Source organism: Macaca nemestrina, chromosome 8, assembly GCF_043159975.1.
Source record: "Macaca nemestrina isolate mMacNem1 chromosome 8, mMacNem.hap1, whole genome shotgun sequence".
Taxonomy (NCBI): Eukaryota; Metazoa; Chordata; class Mammalia; order Primates; family Cercopithecidae; genus Macaca; species Macaca nemestrina.
Window position 1 is genome coordinate 27,232,563 of NC_092132.1, and position 20,802 is coordinate 27,253,364.

The 20,802-nt window shown below is 44.9% G+C and overlaps 1 protein-coding gene across 1 annotated transcript in view; it reads left to right on the forward strand.

Moving 5' to 3' along the window:
* Positions 1 to 6,678: 6,678 nt before the first annotated feature.
* Positions 6,679 to 20,802, forward strand: part of LOC105468540 (exostosin glycosyltransferase 1) — a 322,551-nt gene continuing 308,427 nt past the window's right edge. Inside the window, exon 1 of the mRNA XM_011718768.3 lies at positions 6,679 to 8,423. Coding sequence (XP_011717070.2) covers positions 7,462 to 8,423 — 962 coding nt within the window. The 5' untranslated portion in view covers positions 6,679 to 7,461. The remainder of the gene's footprint in view (positions 8,424 to 20,802) is intronic.

The window sequence follows — 20,802 nt, forward strand, 5'->3', positions numbered from 1 at the left end:
GATGAATATTTGTTCAAGGACTATGTGAATGAATTGCCAAGAGCCCCCTCCTAGGATTGAGTCTCAGTTTCCTCATTTGTGACAACTGATAAGGAGAGTACCTGTGTCTTAGGAACCTTGCAAGGATCAAAGAGATAACACCGGTAGAGCACCTGGCGCAGGATTTGACACATACATGGGTGAATTTCCCTTTTTTGCTCCTGGTTAGCTTCCTGCTTGGCTATCTTGGGAGGCCTGGTGGGGCCTCCTACTTCTACTTGTTTTCCTTCCACTTGTTTGCTTCCTTCTCAGCGGAGTTCCATCTTCCTCTTTCCCAAGCTCTTCCCCTCCTGGACCCACTTGATCTACACAGGGCATCCTTGACTATTTCAGCTGGAAAGATATCACCACATCGTAGCCTGCATTTTTTTTTGGATGAAACTCTTACGTCCTAGCATTCAGAAACGATGTTACAGGTTTCCTCAGGTTCCTAGAAGAGAAGGAACTAGAAACTAGGCTCCTGTTTTCTGGCTGGGAATCTCTAGATTCATCATTACTATTCCACAATGCCTGAACTTTTCTTGACCTCATTGTCTTTTCCCACCTTCTATATCCTATCAGTATAAACCCATCAGAGTTTCCTGTTCTTTCTAGAAGCTGGAAATGCTTACTGCTAGAGGTTCCATCAGACATTACCAAAACCTTACAATGTGCCCACATCAAATACAAATTTTGTATGTATTTATGAAGATTGGATTGCCTTGCCAGTTGACGTAGGGTTACATTTTAGGGAATTTAAACATTTACTAATTCCAATACTTCAACTTGTTTTCATATTTTAGAGCCAATAAATTATTTTTTTCTATAGCAAATAGAATTGTAGACCATTGATAAACATATGTTCCTGCAGTGCTTTCTACATTAAAAAGAAAAATAGTCTCCTTTGCTTTGCTTCCATTGGCTATTTTTCCATTTTCCGTTTTCCTGTTGGTTTATAACAGTCAATGACCATTTCAGAGTCTGCAAAGAATCTGGAAACTAATGTGTGTTTGATGGGCGATATTCCACATATTTAATGCTGTCGACTTGCAAACATGATCTCATCATGTACTTGTGTCCACATTTGTCCAGGAGTGTGATGATGAAATCTTGCCCCTGCCATGTGCATTGAGGATTGCAAAATTTTTTTCCTATATTATGATTTTGTTTTCATTTGATTCTTACAGTAACTCAAATGAGCTAAGCATGCTATATTACAGTTACTCTTGACTTAACCAATGAGAAACCAAAGCTTAGGGAAGTGAATTGACTTGTTCAAGGTTACATTTTCAGGGTCCTTTTGTGCCACACTGTTTTCAGGTCTTTAGACAGCCCTGGGGAAAAAGTACACCTGGAAAAGGAAATTAAGCAAGGCTCGGATGCTTGGGCTCCTTTAGCTTCGTGTGTGTGTGTGTGTGTGTGTAATGATAGAACTCTAGCCTTGAATATTCTCTTATTTGTCCTACAGACAATAAGATCAGATTAATTAATTAGTTCCACAAGTGTTTATTTAGTGACGGACACTGTTGTTATTATTGAGGATATAACACCGAACAAAAAGACCAAGTCCTTGCTCCATGGAACCCACATTCTAGATGCAACAGATCAATAATAAATGAACAAGCCAATATATAGACAGTCAGGTGCTGATTAATGCTAAGAAGAAAAATAAAGGAGGGTGAGGGGATCGGGGAAAAGGAGGAGTGCTGCTGTTTTATTTAGGGTGGTTAGAGAAGGCCTTAATAGTAAGGTGGCGTCTGAGGAGAGACTTGAAGGAAGTGAGGGAGCGTGCTAGGTGGATTGGGATGCAGACTGGTGGAGACAAGTGTGTGCAGGGGCCCTGAGGCAGGGACATGTTTGCCATGCATGAGAAATAACAAGGTCACCAGCCTGGCTGGAGCACAGTGAGTAGATCAGGAGGGAGGGAGAGAGATATGGGCAGGAAACGGGGTGAGAGGATGTGGTGAGCGGAGGTGAGGGACGGTTAAGAAGAATCCTGCAGGACCTTGTAGGTAATTGAAAGGGCTTTATCTCTTAGTGGAGAGAGAGACAGGGATCCCTTGAGGGCTTTGACCAGAGGAGTTACATGGTTTGAAACACATCATTGTTAAAGGATTTACAATGGACCAAGTTGCCCTCTGTGAAGATACTCCTGGTTAGTAATATTTCCACTTCAAACCACAGACTGAGTCTTGCTTTGAGGACTACCAAGGGGCCTTTAAAAAAGATTTTTCCTCAGATGTATTGGGATATGATTGACAAATAAAAATTCTATATACATTTACGATGTTCAACATGATTTGATGTATGTATACATTGTGAAATGATTACTATTATCAAGCTAATTAACCCATTTGTCATGGCACATAGTTATGTGTGTGTGTCTGTGTGTGTGGTGAGAGTACTTCAGATCTACTGTCTTAGCAAATTCCAAGTATATAGTACAGCATTATTAACCACAGTCACCATGCCGTATGTTAGATCCCCAGAACTTACTCATCTTATAACTGAATGTTTATATTCTTTGACTAACATCTCCCGATTGTCCCAAACTCCCAGACCATGGCAACCACCATTACACTCTCTGCTTCTGTGAGTTCGACTTTTTTAGGTTCCACATATACATCAGATTCACACAGAAGTGCAGTACTTGTCTTTCGGTATCTTGCTTCTTCCACTCAGCATAAGGTTCATCCCTGTTGTCTCAGATGGTAGGATTTCCTGCTTCTTAGGCTGAATAATATCCCATTGCATATATGTACCACATTTTCTTTGTTCATTCATCAGTCAACAGACGTTTAGGTTGTTACCATGTACTGGTTGTCATGAATAACACTGTAGTGAACATGGGAGTGCAGATATCTCTTTAACATGTTGATTTCATTTCCTTTGGATATATACCCAGAAGCAAGATTGCTGGATGATATGGTAATTATACTTTTAATTTTTTGAGAATTTCCCTATCATTTTCTACAATGTCCATATGAATTTACAGTCCCACCAACACTGTGCAAGGGTTCTCTTTTCTTCATATTGTCCCAAACACTTGTTATCTTTTGCCTTTCTGACAATAGCCATTCTAATAGGTGTGAGGTAGTATCTCACGGTGGTTTTAATTTGTGTTCCCCTGATAATTAATGATGTTGAACACCTTTTCATATATCCATTGGCCATTTGAATGTCTTTTTTGAAAAATGTCTATTTAGGTCCTTTGCCCATTTTTAAATTTTTTTTTTTTTTGCTATTGAGTTGTGTGAGTTCTTTGTATATTTTGGATATTAACCTTATATCAGATGTTTGGTTTGCAAATATTTCCTTTCCTTCTGTTGGCTGCCTTTTCATTTGTTGCTTGTTTCCTTTACTGACTGCAGAAGATTGTTAGTTTGATGTATTCCACTTGTTTACTTTTGCTTTTGTTGCCTGTACTTATGAGCTCTTTCTTTTGAAGTTTGTACCAGTGCTATGGTGAAGCTGAATTTTAGTAAGTCATTCATTCATTTGAATCAGTGATTGAGCTCCACCTAAGTGCCAGGTACTGCCCTTGGCATTTGGGATAAAGGAGTGAGTGCTCCTCCTGTCAGGAGCTTCCTTACCGTGAAGAAACAGTTAACAAGCAAAGAAATAGAGGATATTTCAGCTAATAAGGGTTAGGAAAAAATAAAACAGAGGAGACAAAATGATGATGCCATTGCAGGGGCTACTTTTAAGATACCAGTTGGATTTTGAAAAGTAGAACTTAGGCTAATGTTGTTACACATGTAGAGCAATTTACAGTTTACAAATTGAGGCCAGGTGCGGCAGCTCACGCCTGTAATCCTAGCACTTTGGGAGGCTGAGGCAGACAGATCACTTGAGGTCAGGAGTTCGAGACCAGCCATGGCCAACATGGCAAAACCCCGTCTCTACTAAAAATACAAAAATTAGCCGTGCATGGTGGCGGTTGCCTGTAATCCCAGCAATTTGGGAGGCTGAGGCAGGAGAATCACTTGAACCCGGGAGGCGGAGGTTGTAGTAAGCTGAGACCACACTGCTGCACCTTCCAGCCTGGGTGACAGAACAAGACTCTGCTAAAAAAAAAAAATAAACAAAATAAAATAAAATAAAATAAAATAAAATAAATGCTGGCAAGAAAGATATTATTATCCTGACTTTTCAGATGAGAAACTGGAGGTCCACTGAAATTAAGCCACATGCCCAAGGCACTAGTAAATGGCAGATCTGGGGTCTGAATACAAGTTTTCTCTAATTGTCAGTACCAAAGTTTTTCTCACAGTATGCAATACTTTGGAATGTACAGGTAGAGATGGGTAACACTGGGGCCTGGGATAAGGAAATTAGCCATAATTAGGCAAGAAAGGCAGGAAGCACATGCCAAAACATAAACAGAACACAAAAAAGCAAGGAGGGTAACTAACTCCCCCTAAGGTCATGCAAAACAACTGGTAAGATATAGAGGGACCTGGCTAGGTGGCTCACGCTGTAATCCCAGCACTTTGGGAGGCCAAGGTGGGCAGATCACTTGAGGTCAGGAATTTGAGACCTGCCTGGCCAATATGGCAAAACCCCATCTCTACCAAAAGTACAAAAAATTAACCAGGGCTGGTGGTGCACGCCTGTAATCCCAGCTACTCCGGAGGCTGAGGGAGGTGAATCACTTGAACCTGGGAGGCGGAGGTTCTAGTGAGCCAAGATCCTGCCACTGCACTCCAGCCTGGGCGACAGGGTGAGACTCTGTTTAAAAAAAAAAAAAAAATATATATATATATATATATATACACACACACACACACACACACACACACATATATATATATGGAGAGAGAGAGAGAGAGAGCCTCCAGTCCCACAGCCCCACTTCACAGGGCTGAGATAATCTGCACCCTGATCAGAAGAGAAGGCCTCCTGCCTTGAACGGTTGTTCTTAGCAACTTGGGCTGGGGGGAGCTTTGGGTCACATGTGGTTTCAATCACTGCCTTTATCTGCATCATTATCACTGTATTTGGAAGATGACTGAATCCTCATTCCTATCCCAGGCCTCTCTACATTGTGCAGGGCGTACAAGTCAAATCTGGAAAAGCTGTCTCATCTTTGGCAGGTCAGAAATAGGGAGAGGCTTCAGGAATGTACAGTAATGTCCTACCCATGCCCCTTCCCCGCTTTATTAAAACAAATCTGAAACAACAGAAGTCTGAAACTTTCCACACTGTATCATTTCACACTGCCTTGTTATAACCCTGCCCTTCATCCACACCCCGCTGGGGTTTTTGCAGCCTGAGGGAAGCCGGGAAGTGCCTGCTCCTAGCTTTCAGTCACTCCCATAATAAACAATCACTAAACAGCCGGCTGCCCTAGGCAACTGTCCAGCTTGCCTGAGCCCTGAGACTTTAGCTAGGCCAGAGGGTGGGAGGTGTTCTTTGTAAAGCAGTGTTCGGGATTTGAGACCAGGGAGTTTGACTTTGACCAGAGATACTGTTTGCGAGCCTAGTACATCTTTTGTGGACCTGGAAGATCTTTAGTGGGACTGCTAGTCGGTTACCTGAGTTATCCAATGAAGTTCTTCCACTGGGGGTGGCAGGAGCTTGGGCCAAGGAGTGGGAGGTCAATGAAGGAAGGACCAACTGTTTGGCACTAATTGTAAATAAGGTCGTTTTCCTGATGCAAGTTTCCCTTCTATAGCTGGGACAGTTGGCAGTTCTACCAGTCTTATGTCCTTAAGAGATATCTTGAAAACCGCCGCCACCACCACCACCACCACCACCAAGAGAATAACATCACTTTGAGGGCTGGGGCAAGCTTAAATTAACTGGTTTCTCTGCAGCCATTAGAAAATTTCTTTTTTTTCTGTGAACAGATCTCTTGGAAGCCTTCTTCATAATAGACAGAGGAGGTTCAGGCAAGGCTACCTAAGTAGATAATGAGGATTTAGGATAGCTGTCTTATACTCTTAGCACAGAGGCAGGCATGAAGAATTGCAACAATTCCTCTTGATTGTAATAATTCCTCTTTATTGTTGGGGTTTAGGGTGTTTCCTTGGTTTTAAAAAAAGATGTGCTATGTAGGGGAGGAGTAACGGGATACTGTTTTAATACTTAGCAGAGAATTGAAATATTGGATCTTGGATTGTGGAAGGAGTGCTGGGAGAGGCAGCTTTCCGATCGGCTGTCGCTTTCTATGAAGTCTTCCTTTCCTCCATGCTTCCCTCTTTCAAAGCATCTTTCTCGAGGCGTTCCGGCAGGCAGCCCAGGAGACCGGATTCTCCACGGCGCCCGGGGCCGCGCGGCACGGGGCCCCTGCCTGTGCCTCCTTCCCCGGCCGCCGCGTTTCCGCAGGCGCCTCAGGTCCCCGGCACGGCGCAGGCCGAGATCCGGGCCTGGGTGCGCCGAGGGGCCTTGGGGCTCGCACCGGGCCGCCCCGCGCTCCACCTGCCCCGCAGCCCGCCGGCCGCACGCAACCTGGCAACCTCGGCTCTCCGCGCCCCCAGCGCCCCCAACGCCGCGCCGGCGCCTCGGCCCGCGGCCGGGGGTTATGAATGGGCGCAGCGGAAGCACCGCCCCCCCGGACGTGACGCTCGGCCAATGGCAGCGCGGGCTGCGTGGATGGATGAGGTCAGCGCTGTCGTGTCGGGAATGGAATGTGTAAGTGTAACATTCAGAACCGGGTAACATTCGGCGACCGAACGCGGCGGTCGGCAGCGGTCGCGCGGGGGCCTGCTAAGCGCCGCTCTGGGCCGGCACTGCCCGCGGGGAGGACGCGCCGCCGCCGCCACCCAGCGCCGCCGCCACCGCCGCCTCCAGCCGGGCCGCCGCGCGTCCCGGGGGCCGGCCCCGCGAGCGCAGGAGTAAACACCGCCGGAGTCTTGGAGCCGCTGCAGAAGGGAATAAAGAGAGATGCAGGGATTTGTGAGGTTACGGCGCCCCAGCTGCAAGATGCACTAGCCGGCTGAACCCGGGATCGGCTGACTTGTTGGAACCGGAGTGCTCTGCACGGAGAGTGGTGGATGAGTTGAAGTTGCCTTCCCGGGGCTCATTTTCCACGCTGCCGAGAGGAATCCGAGAGGCAAGGCAATCACTTCGTCTTGCCATTGATTGGGTATCGGGAGCTTTTTTTTTTTCTCCCCTCTCTCTTTCTTTTCCTCCGTCTTGTTGCATGCAAGAAAATTACAGTCCGCTGCTCGCCCGCCCTGGGTGCGAGATATTCAGCCCCACTCTCTCCCGTGCATTGTGCAACCCAAAGATGAAAGACCGAAGGGGAGAAAGTTAAAGAAATCGCCCACATGCGCTGGATCAGTCCACGGCTTGGGGAAAGGCATCCAGAGAAGGTGGGAGCGGAGAGTTTGAAGTCTTTACAGGCGGGAAGATGGCGGACTGGAGCTGAAAGTGTTGATTGGGAAACTTGGGTGATTCTTGTGTTTATTTACAATCCTCTTGACCCAGGCAGGACACATGCAGGCCAAAAAACGCTATTTCATCCTGCTCTCAGCTGGCTCTTGTCTCGCCCTTTTGTTTTATTTCGGAGGCTTGCAGTTTAGGGCATCGAGGAGCCACAGCCGGAGAGAAGAGCACAGCGGTCGGAATGGCTTGCACCACCCCAGTCCGGATCATTTCTGGTCCCGCTTCCCGGACGCTCTGCGCCCCTTCGTTCCTTGGGATCAATTGGAAAACGAGGATTCTAGCGTGCACATTTCCCCCCGGCAGAAGCGAGATGCCAACTCGAGCATCTACAAAGGCAAGAAGTGCCGCATGGAGTCCTGCTTCGATTTCACCCTTTGCAAGAAAAACGGCTTCAAAGTCTACGTATACCCGCAGCAAAAAGGGGAGAAAATCGCCGAAAGTTACCAAAACATTCTAGCGGCCATCGAGGGCTCCAGGTTCTACACCTCGGACCCCAGCCAGGCGTGCCTCTTTGTCCTGAGTCTGGATACTTTAGACAGAGACCAGTTGTCACCTCAGTATGTGCACAATTTGAGATCCAAAGTGCAGAGTCTCCACTTGTGGAACAATGGTAGGAATCATTTAATTTTTAATTTATATTCCGGCACTTGGCCTGACTACACCGAGGACGTGGGGTTTGACATCGGCCAGGCGATGCTGGCCAAAGCCAGCATCAGTACTGAAAACTTCCGACCCAACTTTGATGTTTCTATTCCCCTATTTTCTAAGGATCATCCCAGGACAGGAGGGGAGAGGGGGTTTTTGAAGTTCAACACCATCCCTCCTCTCAGGAAGTACATGCTGGTATTCAAGGGGAAGAGGTACCTGACAGGGATAGGGTCAGACACCAGGAATGCCTTATATCACGTCCATAACGGGGAGGACGTTGTGCTCCTCACCACCTGCAAGCATGGCAAAGACTGGCAAAAGCACAAGGATTCTCGCTGTGACAGAGACAACACCGAGTATGAGAAGTAAGTGTCTGGGCTGGCGTGTCTTTGGGAGTCAGCCTTGGGCCCTACCGGCCTTGGTCCAGGTGTGGAGTTGGGGGATGGGGTGGGGGCGGATGAGCCCTCAGTCCTCTTCCCCCTTTGAGCCTGGAACTGAGCAAATCCGGCTCAAGGTGTGCAGCTAGAGGCCGGGGACAGAGAGTTGGAGCTCCTCGGGCAAACCGAAAAGCCTGGAGCACCTTCCCGAGCCAAGTAGGTGACCGTATCTCCCTCTTGCTTAGGAAACCTGCAGGGCGGCGTGTCTCCTGTTAAGAGTCGTGGTTTGATCCAAGTTTAGTAACTGCACTTCAGGCATGGGTGCTGTGGTGTTTCTGAGAGTGTCTAGAGACCCGGAGAGGCTGTGAGCTACCCAAAGTCCAGAGACCTTCCACCAGAGTGCTGCTTTTGTTTGCTTTACTCATTAGCGGGGGTACCCACTTTCCCAGGAGTTTTCCCAACTTCACATTTTCTGTAACCCTGTAATTCATGTTAGCAGTAGAAGTGTTTAAATTTTATCGAACTTTGCGTGGCCCTTTCCTCTCTCCCCGATGGCATTGACTTTTACTAAGGGAGACTGTAAACTTGTTGGGCCTGTGGCTTTGCATGCATGCATTCATTCATTCATTCCTTCATTTCTGTACATGTCGTGTCTCTTTCCTAGGATAAACGGTTTTTTTTTTTTAAATCTGGGCCTCAGTCCCACTGTCTAAACTCCAGTTGCTAATTTAGATTTCGCGTTCCCTTTTGTCTTTATCTATTTGCATATAAATTGTAGACAGTTACTCTTTGAATGGGTGTGAGATGCCTCCCTACCCTCTGTAGTGAGGCAAGTTTTGTCCAGTTGCTAAGTAACTGAATTGGTTACTTTGTAGACCTTTTCAGTCTTCCTTTTTCCTTCCCAGTGACAGTAACTGACAGGGGATTTGGAGTCAAAGCTAGATTCCACAAATCTGCTTTACCCTGAGCTTGGTGAGCCAGTTTCCTAGTAGGTGGGGTTGCCGCCCAGACTCTCACTTGTATCTGGCTCTGAAAGAGTTAGTGAGTTCCTACAGTGCATTTCCACGTTACGCCAGTTAAAAACCAGAGCAGCCTTGTGCTACCCAGGGAAGGAAGGGGAACCTCTCAGCTGAGTACAAGAGGAACTGGCAGAGGTTGGCAGATTTTGCAATTGATTCATGAAATGCAGAATAGGGGAAATGCTTCGCAAACCTGATTGGAACAGGAAGGGGTATGGTGGGAAACTGGCCTTGAAATGAAAGGTTTGATTGTTGTCTGTGCATTTTTTCAGACACTAGGGCCTCTATAGGAGTGATTGGAAGGGAAATTAAAGTCCTCCAAGACTTGATCATAGAGAGTGAAGGAGAAAGTATCAAGCACTCAGATTCAGCTTTCCAACCCTCAATACCTTTTGCTTTTCAGGCATAAGAAAAGCCGGAGACTAAGATCAATTATGAATCCATATTTTCCTCTCATCCAGGGGCAGTTATGTGTGAATGTGCAATTGCAATGGATTACAGTTTTCTCATAAAAGACATTTAAACTATGGTTGGTAATGAACTGCTTTGTTTATACGACATTTACATTGACCTATTCCTGTGGGTGCTTGTAAGAAAAAAATGCTTATAGCCTTTCAGGAATTTCTTTGTCTGGTTTATGGTGGAGTAACTCGAGATGAAGTCTAACCTTTCAGTGTCTTCTAAAACAGTCTCACAGAATTCTGTGAAAGGATTCTGTTCTTCATCCTTCTAAAAGGGCTAAAGCTGAGATTTCAGCTTAGGAAATTTGAATTATATATATTGGAAAATACCCTTAATCCAAGTGAACAGTATCTTTCTTACTCTTTTATTCCCAAAATAAATATTACATTTCTACATTTTCTGCGGAATGGAAGCATTTTCCAGAGATCAGCAATGGAGGGAGGGGTTGGTTTCTTTAAAACTTTAATTTTTACTAAATTTAACTAATTTTTGACCTCTTTGTGATCAGGCCAAGAAATATGACACACACACTTTGGTTTATGTTTAAAGACCACAAGGGGTCAGGACCTCAGGATTGGGTGTGATCAGAAAAGTGGCATTTAGTAGAAAAGCAAGTTTGCTCTTTCTCCCAAGCGGGGATCTCTTTGGCAGGGACACTTCTGGATTTTCATTATGTTCCCCTTTTGCATACCTTCCAGCCCTAAACTTGCGTGATAGCCCAGGATGGTGCTGCGAAAGGTTTACATTCACTCGCCTGCTACACCTGGAGTTTTGACTCATTACTCTCAGTGGGTTAGCAGAATTATTTGTCTTTGAGAAATGGTGCTTACAAACTTTATTGCCTTTTATTCTTGATTTTGGAACACATGAAGATGAAGCAAGAACTCTTAAATTTGGAGATACGCTAGCGGAGCAAGCAACGTGTGTTGTGCTCTGGCGTGAGAGCAACTACTGTGTTACTTATATTGATGCTTTCTGGAAGATAGCCTTACATATGTGAGATGCAGAACTCCTCCAGTCAAGATAGGCCAATCTCTCTAGTGCTTTAGGCGGAGGTGATATTGAAGTTAGGTCTGTAGATGTGATCTGTGTAAGTCTGGCTGCTCATACTCACTCATGTTGTGACTTTTGATTAGTCACTTTGAGCATGAGTTTGGGTTCTGTAGACTGGGTTTTAGACTGCTTCAGGGGTGCTGTAAGCACTCATTTGGTAATGGCTTGTAAAAACAATCAATTTTCATCTAGCTTATTAGCAAGTGTCCATGGAAAAAAAAGCTTCCATTTAGTTTGCTCCCTCAAGCAATCACCTGTAAGTTTCCTTTGGAGTAAACTTTATGGGGTCTGATGACTAGATTGAAAATGTATGGTATTATGGTCAAGTTACAGTATATACAAATATAGAGTATGTACAAATGTATCAACCAAAAAAGGTTGCTTTTGGTGAAATAGAATATTATGTGTCGGTAAAGAATTTAGTGCTGAATGAGCAATGACTTCTGTCTCACCTGTGCCTTTGCGAAAATTAGACGTTGATTACAAAGGTATAGAAGAGCTAGCTACAAGGAATGAAAGAAAATACTTTTCTCTTGTAAAAGAGAGAAAATAAATTTCTTTTGTCATTTTTTGACCCAGATATCCAGGATTGTATTAAAATATCAATTTTTGTGATATCTGTAATTGTTTTTATCAGTTATATATTTTAACACATGTGGATAATGCCAGCTAAAGTAAGTCACTGCAGTAATTAGATGAGTTGTAATGATGCTTTAGAGAAATGCTTTGTATTTTATGTTCTTTCAGCTGCTTATGCCTCCTTATAGAATTATTGTATTTTTACATGAACTTCATAGTTCGTATCCTGACAAAGGGCATTATTGTGAAACTTTAGATTCAGCTGTTTGAAATAGAAGAAAGAGAGGGAAAGGAGAGGTGGCTTCTGTCTTTGACCCCCTCCAAGGAAAGCAAGGGTGAATATTTAAAGCTTCTCTGGGAACAGGCAAGATTGTGTGCAATTCTTTTTGATATTTTCCTTTTTCTGTGTTTGCTAACATTGTACCTCACCATCCTGGTATCTTTAAGTGTCTTGGAGGTAAGTGATAATTCAACTTCCAACATCCTGATTTTTACAGATGTAGAAACTGAGGGACAGAATGTTTCAGGGATTTACTTAAGGCAAGAAAACTGTTTAGTGACAAGGGTAGCACTAGAATGCAGGCCCCCTGAATTTTGCCTTGATCTGCAGTCTTTCATTTCTACTCTCAGGCACCCTTGAAAGTTCACCAGCCACGACGAGATCCTTATTAATGGTGTTTCTTATGGGATTTCTCTTAGAATTCTCCAGTAATCTGATGAAAACTTGGAGGACAACTTTTGCAAAAATAAATGATAAGCGAATAAATAAAAGCACGTACACAATTTGTCATATGGTTTCAGGGACTGACACACACCTCCCACTGAGGGCATCCTCAGACTTACAAACTCTTGCTCTGGGAGTTTACATTTTGCCTGTTTGTTTAGTTGGGTAGGTCTGTGGAGCTGTTTAGTCTAAGTAGGAGTTTTTTGAACCTTTCAATTTGGCCCTAAGGGGTTTAGGGAATAGACCGTGCATTGACTGAATAATAAGTTGAATTACATGCACTTACAGCAAAAAGAAAATATGTGCAAGGCAAGTAAAAATGCTAAATGCTTTTTTCTTTTCTTCCTCATTATCCCAAACTGTATTAACAGACACCTTGAGCAAGTTCATGATCCAGCAGTCAACCTTAGATGAATGTTTTCCTTCTCCAAAATGAAAGGTGGGAATTGCGATTCTCAGGTTTTAAATGTAAAACATTACCGCCTTTCTCCCCACAGTTGTACAATAGCACAAAAGCATTTCTAAAATAAACCCAATTGGCACAGTTAAAAAATAAGGTAGAGCCAGCCCTATGGAAAATTATGAAGTTGGCAAGTTTGTCTTCTGACACTGAGATTCTGGTTCTCTCCTCTCCTTCCTTTCTCACCTCTTTCTAAACCTGCTTTCTGGAGAGCACCTGAGAACCTCAATCACAAGGAATCCCTGAGTAAAGGTTGGGGTGTTATTTGCTACTTTTAGGGACATTTGTATTATTACCGGATTTGGCCTAGCAAATGCAGGTTTCCGTGGAGTCTGTGACCTAAGCTAGGGGCCTGCAGGATTTTACTCTACAAATAATGGCTTGCTACTAAGGTTTGGGCAGGTCCTGCCTATTGGAGGCCACCTTTGGTCCCCCAACTGTGATGGCAGCTTTGGATGGCAAAAGGGGAGATGCTACACCTGCAGGTGGTGTTAGTTCTTTCTGTTAGAAGGCTTGAGGATCTGCCTTCCCAGAACACAGTGATAGAAACACCTGCCAATAATGACCTTTAATATGCCAGTGTCACAGCAGAAGTTGTGCTTGGTAGGGCCTGGCTGCTTTGCTCACAACCGTCTTGAAGGTATCTTCTCAGGCTATGTTGCTGGTGTGTAAACGGAGGCAAACAGTGGTAAGGTGGCTCGCCTGAGGTTACACAGCCTGTAAGTGGCTGAACTGAGGCTAAAACCCAGGTTTTCTGGCCCAAGTTCTCTGTTCTTTTTACCGAGAAAAGAACATTCATTGCTACCTCACTGCATTGGCTTTGTAGCACTGCGTATTCAGAATGAACCAGGTGAGACAAAGTGGCCATTGGCTTCTGCAGGCTCCTGGGCATGTTTCATGTTCAAACACGAACACGGAAGCTTATGTTTCCATGAGGTTAATAACTACAGGTTGAGCTTCCCTAATCGAAAGGTCCAAAATGCTCCAAAATCTGAAACTTTTGACCACTGACATGAGCATTTTGGATTTCGTATTTTTGAAGTAGGGATGTCCAACTCTTAAGTATACAATGCAGATATCTCAAAAGTTTAAAAGAATCCAAGATTTGAAACACTTTTGGTCTCAAGCATTTCAAGCATTTTAGGCCAAGTCCTTCTCAGCCTAAATTGTGTATTTGAAACAAGGTATTTTCTGAACAAGGTGTTGGAGAAGTAGCTATTGCCATGTAATAATTACCTAGCGCTTCCTTCATGCTCTGGAAGAAAAAAATAGTGCATTTTTTTTTTCTCGGTCATGATGTGAATGTCGTATGCAGTGGCCACGTCATCAGAACAGGTGTGCCAACCCCCTGCATGGAACATGTACATGCTTCAGGTTGTGTGGAATTAACTTTCTTTAGATAAGAGATAACCAACATTCATTTCGGATAACATATATTCAACCTGTAATTGTTTTTATTTAAAAGCTCTTCCACCTTGACCAGGTTACTGTAATAAACAGGGATTCCCTCCACACTAGAAGATTTGCTAAGTACCTGTTATTTGAATTTACCCTTATTAGTTCATATAACCTTTCAACAACAGCATGAGTTAGGTTATAGCCCCATTTTACAGATTAGAATGTAGGCCCCTGAGAGAGTAAAGTAACAAGCTCAATGTCACATCTAGTGAGTAAATGACAGGGTTCCTACCAGGGTACTTAGATTCCAAAGTCCCTTCTCTTCTACAAAATGTTACCACCTTAAAGAATCAAACAGTTTCTACCTGTTACATATTAACTTTTAACAAGGGAAGCGTGAGTCAGGTGTTTGTATATGGATCTTTTTTCCATTGCTTTACTTTATGAACATGTTTCCCGAGGAAAAAGTTTGGCTCAGAGATGTCATAAAGATGGCCCCTAAATCTGACATTTAAGCACTGAACTCCTTGAACTCTTCTGTTCAAGGGGCATTGGAATTGTTTCTGTGTAGCTTCTGCTTGTAATTCTCTCCTAGGGTTCTTCTGAGAAAAGTGAGGAAGCTGATTAGCCATCTGTCTGCATGACCTTTCCCCTACTGCTAGCATCCTGCAGGGTGTCCCTCTGTGATTCTAAGTGAAAGTGAACCCTGGAGATGTCACTGCAGGTGGATGGGGATCAGAGTGACTGCTGCCCTAGGTAGATATTGTGATCCAGTAGAATAGAAATGAAAGGCCTATGGGAATATTCTGGTTCTGGAACATACCACACCCAGCACCTCCAGGACCTAAGGCTCTTTAAAAGAAAAACAGTGCTTAAAAAATGATAAACGTTATACACAGAGCACAGTGGCTCATACCGGTAATCCCAGCACTTTGGGAGGCCAAGGCGGGAGGATTGCTTGAGCCCAGGAGTTCTAGATCATACTAGCCTGGGTAACACAGTGAGATCTTATCTTTACTAAAGATCAACAAATGAGCTGGGCATGGTGGTGCACACTTGTAGTCCCAGCTGCTTGGGTGACTGAGGTGGGAGGATTGCTTGAGTCTGGGACATTGAGGCTGCGGTGACCGATGATGGCACCACTGCACTCCACCCTGGACAACAGACAAGACCTTGTCTGTCTTTCTTCCTTTCTTCCTTTCTTCCTTTCTTCCTTTCCTCCTTTCCCTCCCCTCCCCTCCCCTCCCCTCCCCTCCCCTCCCCTCCCCTCCCCTCCCCTCCCCTCCCCTCCCCTCCCCTCCCCTCCCCTTCCCTTCCCACTTTTCTTTTTTTTGAGACGGTTTCCCTCTTGTTGCCCAGGCTAGAGTGCAATGGCACGATCTCGGCTCACCACAACCTCTTCCTCCCGGCTTCAAGTGATTCTACTGCCTCAGCCTCCCGGGTAGCTAGGATTAGAGGCATGTCCCACCACACCCGGCTAATTTTGTATTTTTAGTAGAGATGGGGTTTCTCCATGTGGTCAGGCTGGTCTTGAACTCCCGACCTCAGGTGATCTGGCCACCTCGGCCTCCCAAAGTGCTGAGATTACAGGCATGAGCCACCGAGCCCGGCTGACCTTGTCTTTCAAAGAAAGAAAGAAAGAAAGAAAGAAAGAAAGAAAGAAAGAAAGAAAGAAAGAAAGAAAAAGTATGCATAGCCTTTGTGGAAGATTGGGAAAATACAGAAGATTGGAATACGTAATTAAATTTCTTTCCTAATTCTAAGTGTTAGCCACTGTTTGTAAACTTTGATGTAGTCAGTCTATTCTAGCACATATCTATATACCTATATGTTTATATAGCTCTGTCTCTGTATATCCAAGTACCCCGGATAGATAGGTTAATTATTATTTAATTAATGGTGAGTAAATAATGAATTCAACACATTTTTCTTAAGTGTCTTGTTTGTTCCAGACACATATGTGTTGGTGCTGGGGCTACTTCGGCAAACAAAACAAACTCCTACCCGTTCACCTTACCATTCTAGTCTGTCAGTTTTCTAAAGTCGTCAGACTTCAAATGTATTTTTGGATGTTGTTTTCTTCTTAACATTATCCAAGGACATTTTTCTGTTCTGCTAAATTGTTTTGAAAATAGGATTTTTAAGGTGTGATTTTTTTTTTTCTAACCCATGGTTGGACCAGAGTTTGTCTAACCATTTACATTTTCTTACATATATTTTACTTATTTATTATTATTTTGAGACAGAGTCTCACTCTGTCACCCAGGCTGGAGTGCAGTGGTTCGATATTGGCTTACCGCAACCTTCCCTTCCTGAGTTCAAGAGATTCTCTTGCCTCAGCCTCCAGAGTAGATGGGATTACAGGCACCTACCACCACGCCTGGCTAGCTCCTGACCTCAGATGGATTACAGGCGTGAGCTACAGCACCCAGCCTTCTTACATATTTAACTTTTTTTTTTTTTTTTCCTCATTAGAAAGAGTCTGTGATGAGTTTCACCTTGTTGAGTGTTTTCCTCTTGACTAGGGTCTGTCTCTCAAAACACAATACAGAACTTCCTGTCCTGTCCCCGCTAACTCCCCACTCCAATCCCATTCTGGGCTATAGCTGTTTTTAAGGTGAACACCCATTTAGTGAAGTAGCCATCATTAAATGACTGCCTAGATAAACATTTGTAGGTGTTAATTGGTCCTGCCAGGGGGCCTTTGAAGCTCCACTGCTCTCTTCCCTTTGAAGTTTTGTTTTTCTCCAGCCAGAATCCTCCCTGTTCTCTTACTGAGCAGACATCCCTAGACTTCTCTCCAAGCACTGTGCACATACCCTTGCCTGGGATTTCAGAATGTACAGGCCTTACCTAGGTAGCTGTTACTCTTCTAGCTAATTGTATTCAGTTTATCAAGGCATTTGTTTCCATTTTCTCTTTGGTTGCTGACTCCATGGACCATAGGAGGTAAATTTGGACAGGTTGCTTTGACCTCTGAGCATCTAAGTAAGGCCTGGGATTTTAAATGTAAAGGAGGCACTATTCTAAGTGATTTAAAAACAGACAGAAAAGGAGAAATTTGTGAGGATGCACAGCCTCTTTTTGTGTACCCTTTTGTCTTCTGTGAAGCCCTTTAGAAGGGAGAGCCTGCGGCCCTGCACCGAAACAGTAGCTGATCCCCAAAAATTCCTGGACTAGGTTTTTAACTTCTCAGCCTCAGTTTCCACATCTGGAAATGGAGATCATAATACTGGTCCCATAGGGTTGTTAAGATCAAATGAGGTGGAGTGTGTGAGACTGTACCTTGTAAAGGTTAATGTGCTCTATAGGGCGGTGGTATTATTAAACTCATCTTCCTGCTATTTTCTTTTTTTTTTTTTTTTTTTTGAGACGGAGTCTCGCTGTGTCTCCCAGGCTGGAGTGCAGTGGCGTGATCTCGGCTCACTGCAAGCTCCGCCTCCCAGGTTCACGCCATTCTCCCGCCTCAGCCTCCCAAGTAGCTGAGACTACAGGCGCCCGCCACCACGCCCGGCTAGTTTTTTGTATTTTTAGTAGAGACGGGGTTTCACCATGTTAGCCAGGATAGTCTCGATCTCCTGACCTCGTGATCCACCCGCCTCGGCCTCCCAAAGTGCTGGGATTACAGGCTTGAGCCACCGCGCCCGGCCCCTGCTATTTTCTAATCACCTACAGAGGTTCATTTAGTTTCGAAACTTAGCTCTTCTTAACTAAGCCACAGCAATAACTTATCTCTACTTTGATACTTAAGTCCTCAGGAAATTGTGGTAGGTGCCCTGGAAGTCCAGCCATTGTTTCTATAAAGACCTATAGGGGTCTTGAAGCTGGGGCTTGCATGTGTTGTGGGGTAGGGGTGGAAGCAGTTGAGGGGGATCCCTGGGGCAGTCAGACCCTTCCTTGACTCCATGGCCTTCAGGTTCCCTGGTTGACTGCTCTATTAATGCAAGTGATCTCTTTTGCAGTTGACTTTTTTTTTTTTTTTTTTTTTTTTAGACGGTGTCTTGCTCTGTTGCCAGGCTGGAGTGCAGTGGCACGATCTCAACTCACTGCAACCTCTGCCTCCCAGGTTCAAGCGATTCTCTTGCCTCAGCCTCCCGAGTAGCTGGGACTACAGGTGCATGCCACCATGCCCAGCTAATTTTTTGTATTTTGAATAGACGGGGTTTCACCATGTTAGCCAGGATGGTCTCGATCTCCTGACCTCGTGATCCACCAGCCTCAGCCTCCCAATGTGCTGGGATTACAGGCGTGAGCCTCTGCATCCGGCCTCCAGTTGACTTTTAAGCCTTCAACAGTTGAGGGTGACATTTGGAGGGACACCTTGTGTGAGTGGAGCTCAGCTACTGGGTAGTCTCCCTCGGCCGATTCAGCAGGCCCTTAGGTTGCAAAGAGCAGAAAATCACTTGCGCTACCTTAAGTTTTGGGATTTATTGTGAGGGGACATGGGGCAGAAACTGAACTGAAACTGCTCTAGTAAGTCCCCAGGACCCACCACAATACCTGGGCCAGGCTCCTTTGTTCCTGCTCTATGCCTTCAAGTCTTGCTTGGCTAGCACCTCTGGCCCTGTGTGTGTCTTTCAACCACTGGCCAGTCTTTCCTGAATTCTCTCATCCAGGGCCTGGAGGAGACCAGTCGGATTGACTTTACCAGTAAGCATTGCTCCTTCTGGGGAGAGCCATTCATATTAGCCTACATCTTGGGTATGGTGGTGACCCGGTCAGTGAAACGACTGCCCTGTCACATTGCCACTCTCGATTTAATTGGTGGTCATCCTTTGGCAAAAAAAAAAAAAAAAAAGTTGCTTCCTGGAACAGAGGACTGTGGTTAGGGGAAGTTGGCTGTGGCAGGCGCTGTTGAAACCATATCCTGTTGGCATGCACATATTTGACCCCAGTTGATGACGAGGATAACAGCAACAGCAACTTATATCTGAGGGCATCCTATGTGCAGGATAATGGGAAGTATCTTCTTTAATCTTTATGTCCACCTAGCAGGAAGATACCCCTTTTATCTCCATTTTACAGATGAAGAAACTGAAGCAGACAGTCTTTCATAGTGGTTTGCCTAAGAGCATCCATGTAGCAGATGAACTGAGGCCCTCTGACTTTTGAACCTGTGTCCTTAACCACAGCACCGTACTGCTTTTGAACAGCTGGAACTGATGTCATAAAGACCACACACTCACAAACAATAGTATGATTGATTTATAGAGGATCACTTGGGTCTCTCACCTAGAATTTATTTAATCTTACTTTAGAGAGACAATTCTAACCTGTTAGGTAATCTGGTTTCTCAACCTACAGTAGATTAGAAGCAGTACATTTAAAAATGAAAGAGGGGCCGGGCGCGGTGGCTTACGCCTGTAATCCCAGCACTTTGGGAGGCCGAGGCGGGCGGATCACAAGGTCAGGAGATCGAGACCACGGTGAAACCCCGTCTCTACTAAAAATACAAAAAATTAGCCGGGCGCGGTTGTGGGCGCCTGTAGTCCCAGCTACTCGGGAGGCTGAGGCAGGAGAATGGCGTGAACCCCGGAGGCGGAGCTTGCAGTGAGCCGAGATCGCGCCACTGCACTCCAGCCTGGGTGACAGAGCGAGACTCCGTCTCAAAAAAAAAAAAAAAAAAGAAAGAGGGATTCTTGCAGATAGTACTGGGAAGAAAGGACAGCTGGTAACCCAAATATAAGGAAGTGGGCCAAGAAATTATAAACTGTAATGCCCAGAAGAAGTAAAGAACCATGGCAATTTAAGAACAGCTGGCTCAATGCCCAAGAATGTGTTCTACACGCTCCTCAGGAATGAATGTGCTTCCAAGTCTAACACCTACTGCCCTGCCTGTCACCAAGCACAGCTTCTGTGGATATTTGTTGAACTATAGCATGGTACAGTATTGACTCTGATACATCATTTGTGTTCACTGTCCTTTGTTTAAGAATGTAGAAAAAGAAGCAATGTGTTTTATAACTTGTTTGAAAACCGTATGGTTAATAAAGTGTGTTGGTGGTCTTAAGAGTAAGATGTCCATTTGAAAACTTGTCTACCAACTTTAGCAATTTCCACCAGGGCTCCAGAGAGACAGGGTCTCCTTTGGATTAGCATTTGATTTTTGCTATTTGTTGCTAACTCTGATTTCTGGGTTTTCATAATGCATATCCTAGGTGTGTTAAACCTAGGTGAAATGATAAATTTTCTGATCCTGTGGTGTAGGCCTGTAGTGCGAGCTATTCTTGATGGACTAGTATCTAGAATGACTTGGGCTGTGGGCTCAGGTGAAGAGAGGAGCTAGCCTAGGGCTAGGGCTGGCCCTGCCTGCCTAAGGTGTGGCATATGAATGTTAGGGTTTGGAGAAGGGAGGGGCCCAGGAGGGGACAAGGGACATCTCATCTCTTGCCCTATGGTTGCCCTGGCAGGTATGTTGGGCATTTCACACTCCTAGTGGGGGCCCAGCTTGGAGGTGTAGCAGGCACACTTCCTGCACACATTTCAGCGTCCTGACGGATTGGTAGAAATCATCCACAGTGCCACTGATAGAAAATATGATCACCACCCTGCTTGAATGGGCCTTGGGGGTGTCTCGTAGTTAATTCACATGTTACTAAGGCGGGTAAGCTCTGCCTGCCTCCTCATCCCCAGCCCCAGGGCAGAGCCACACTCCTCTTCCTTCTCCCCGCT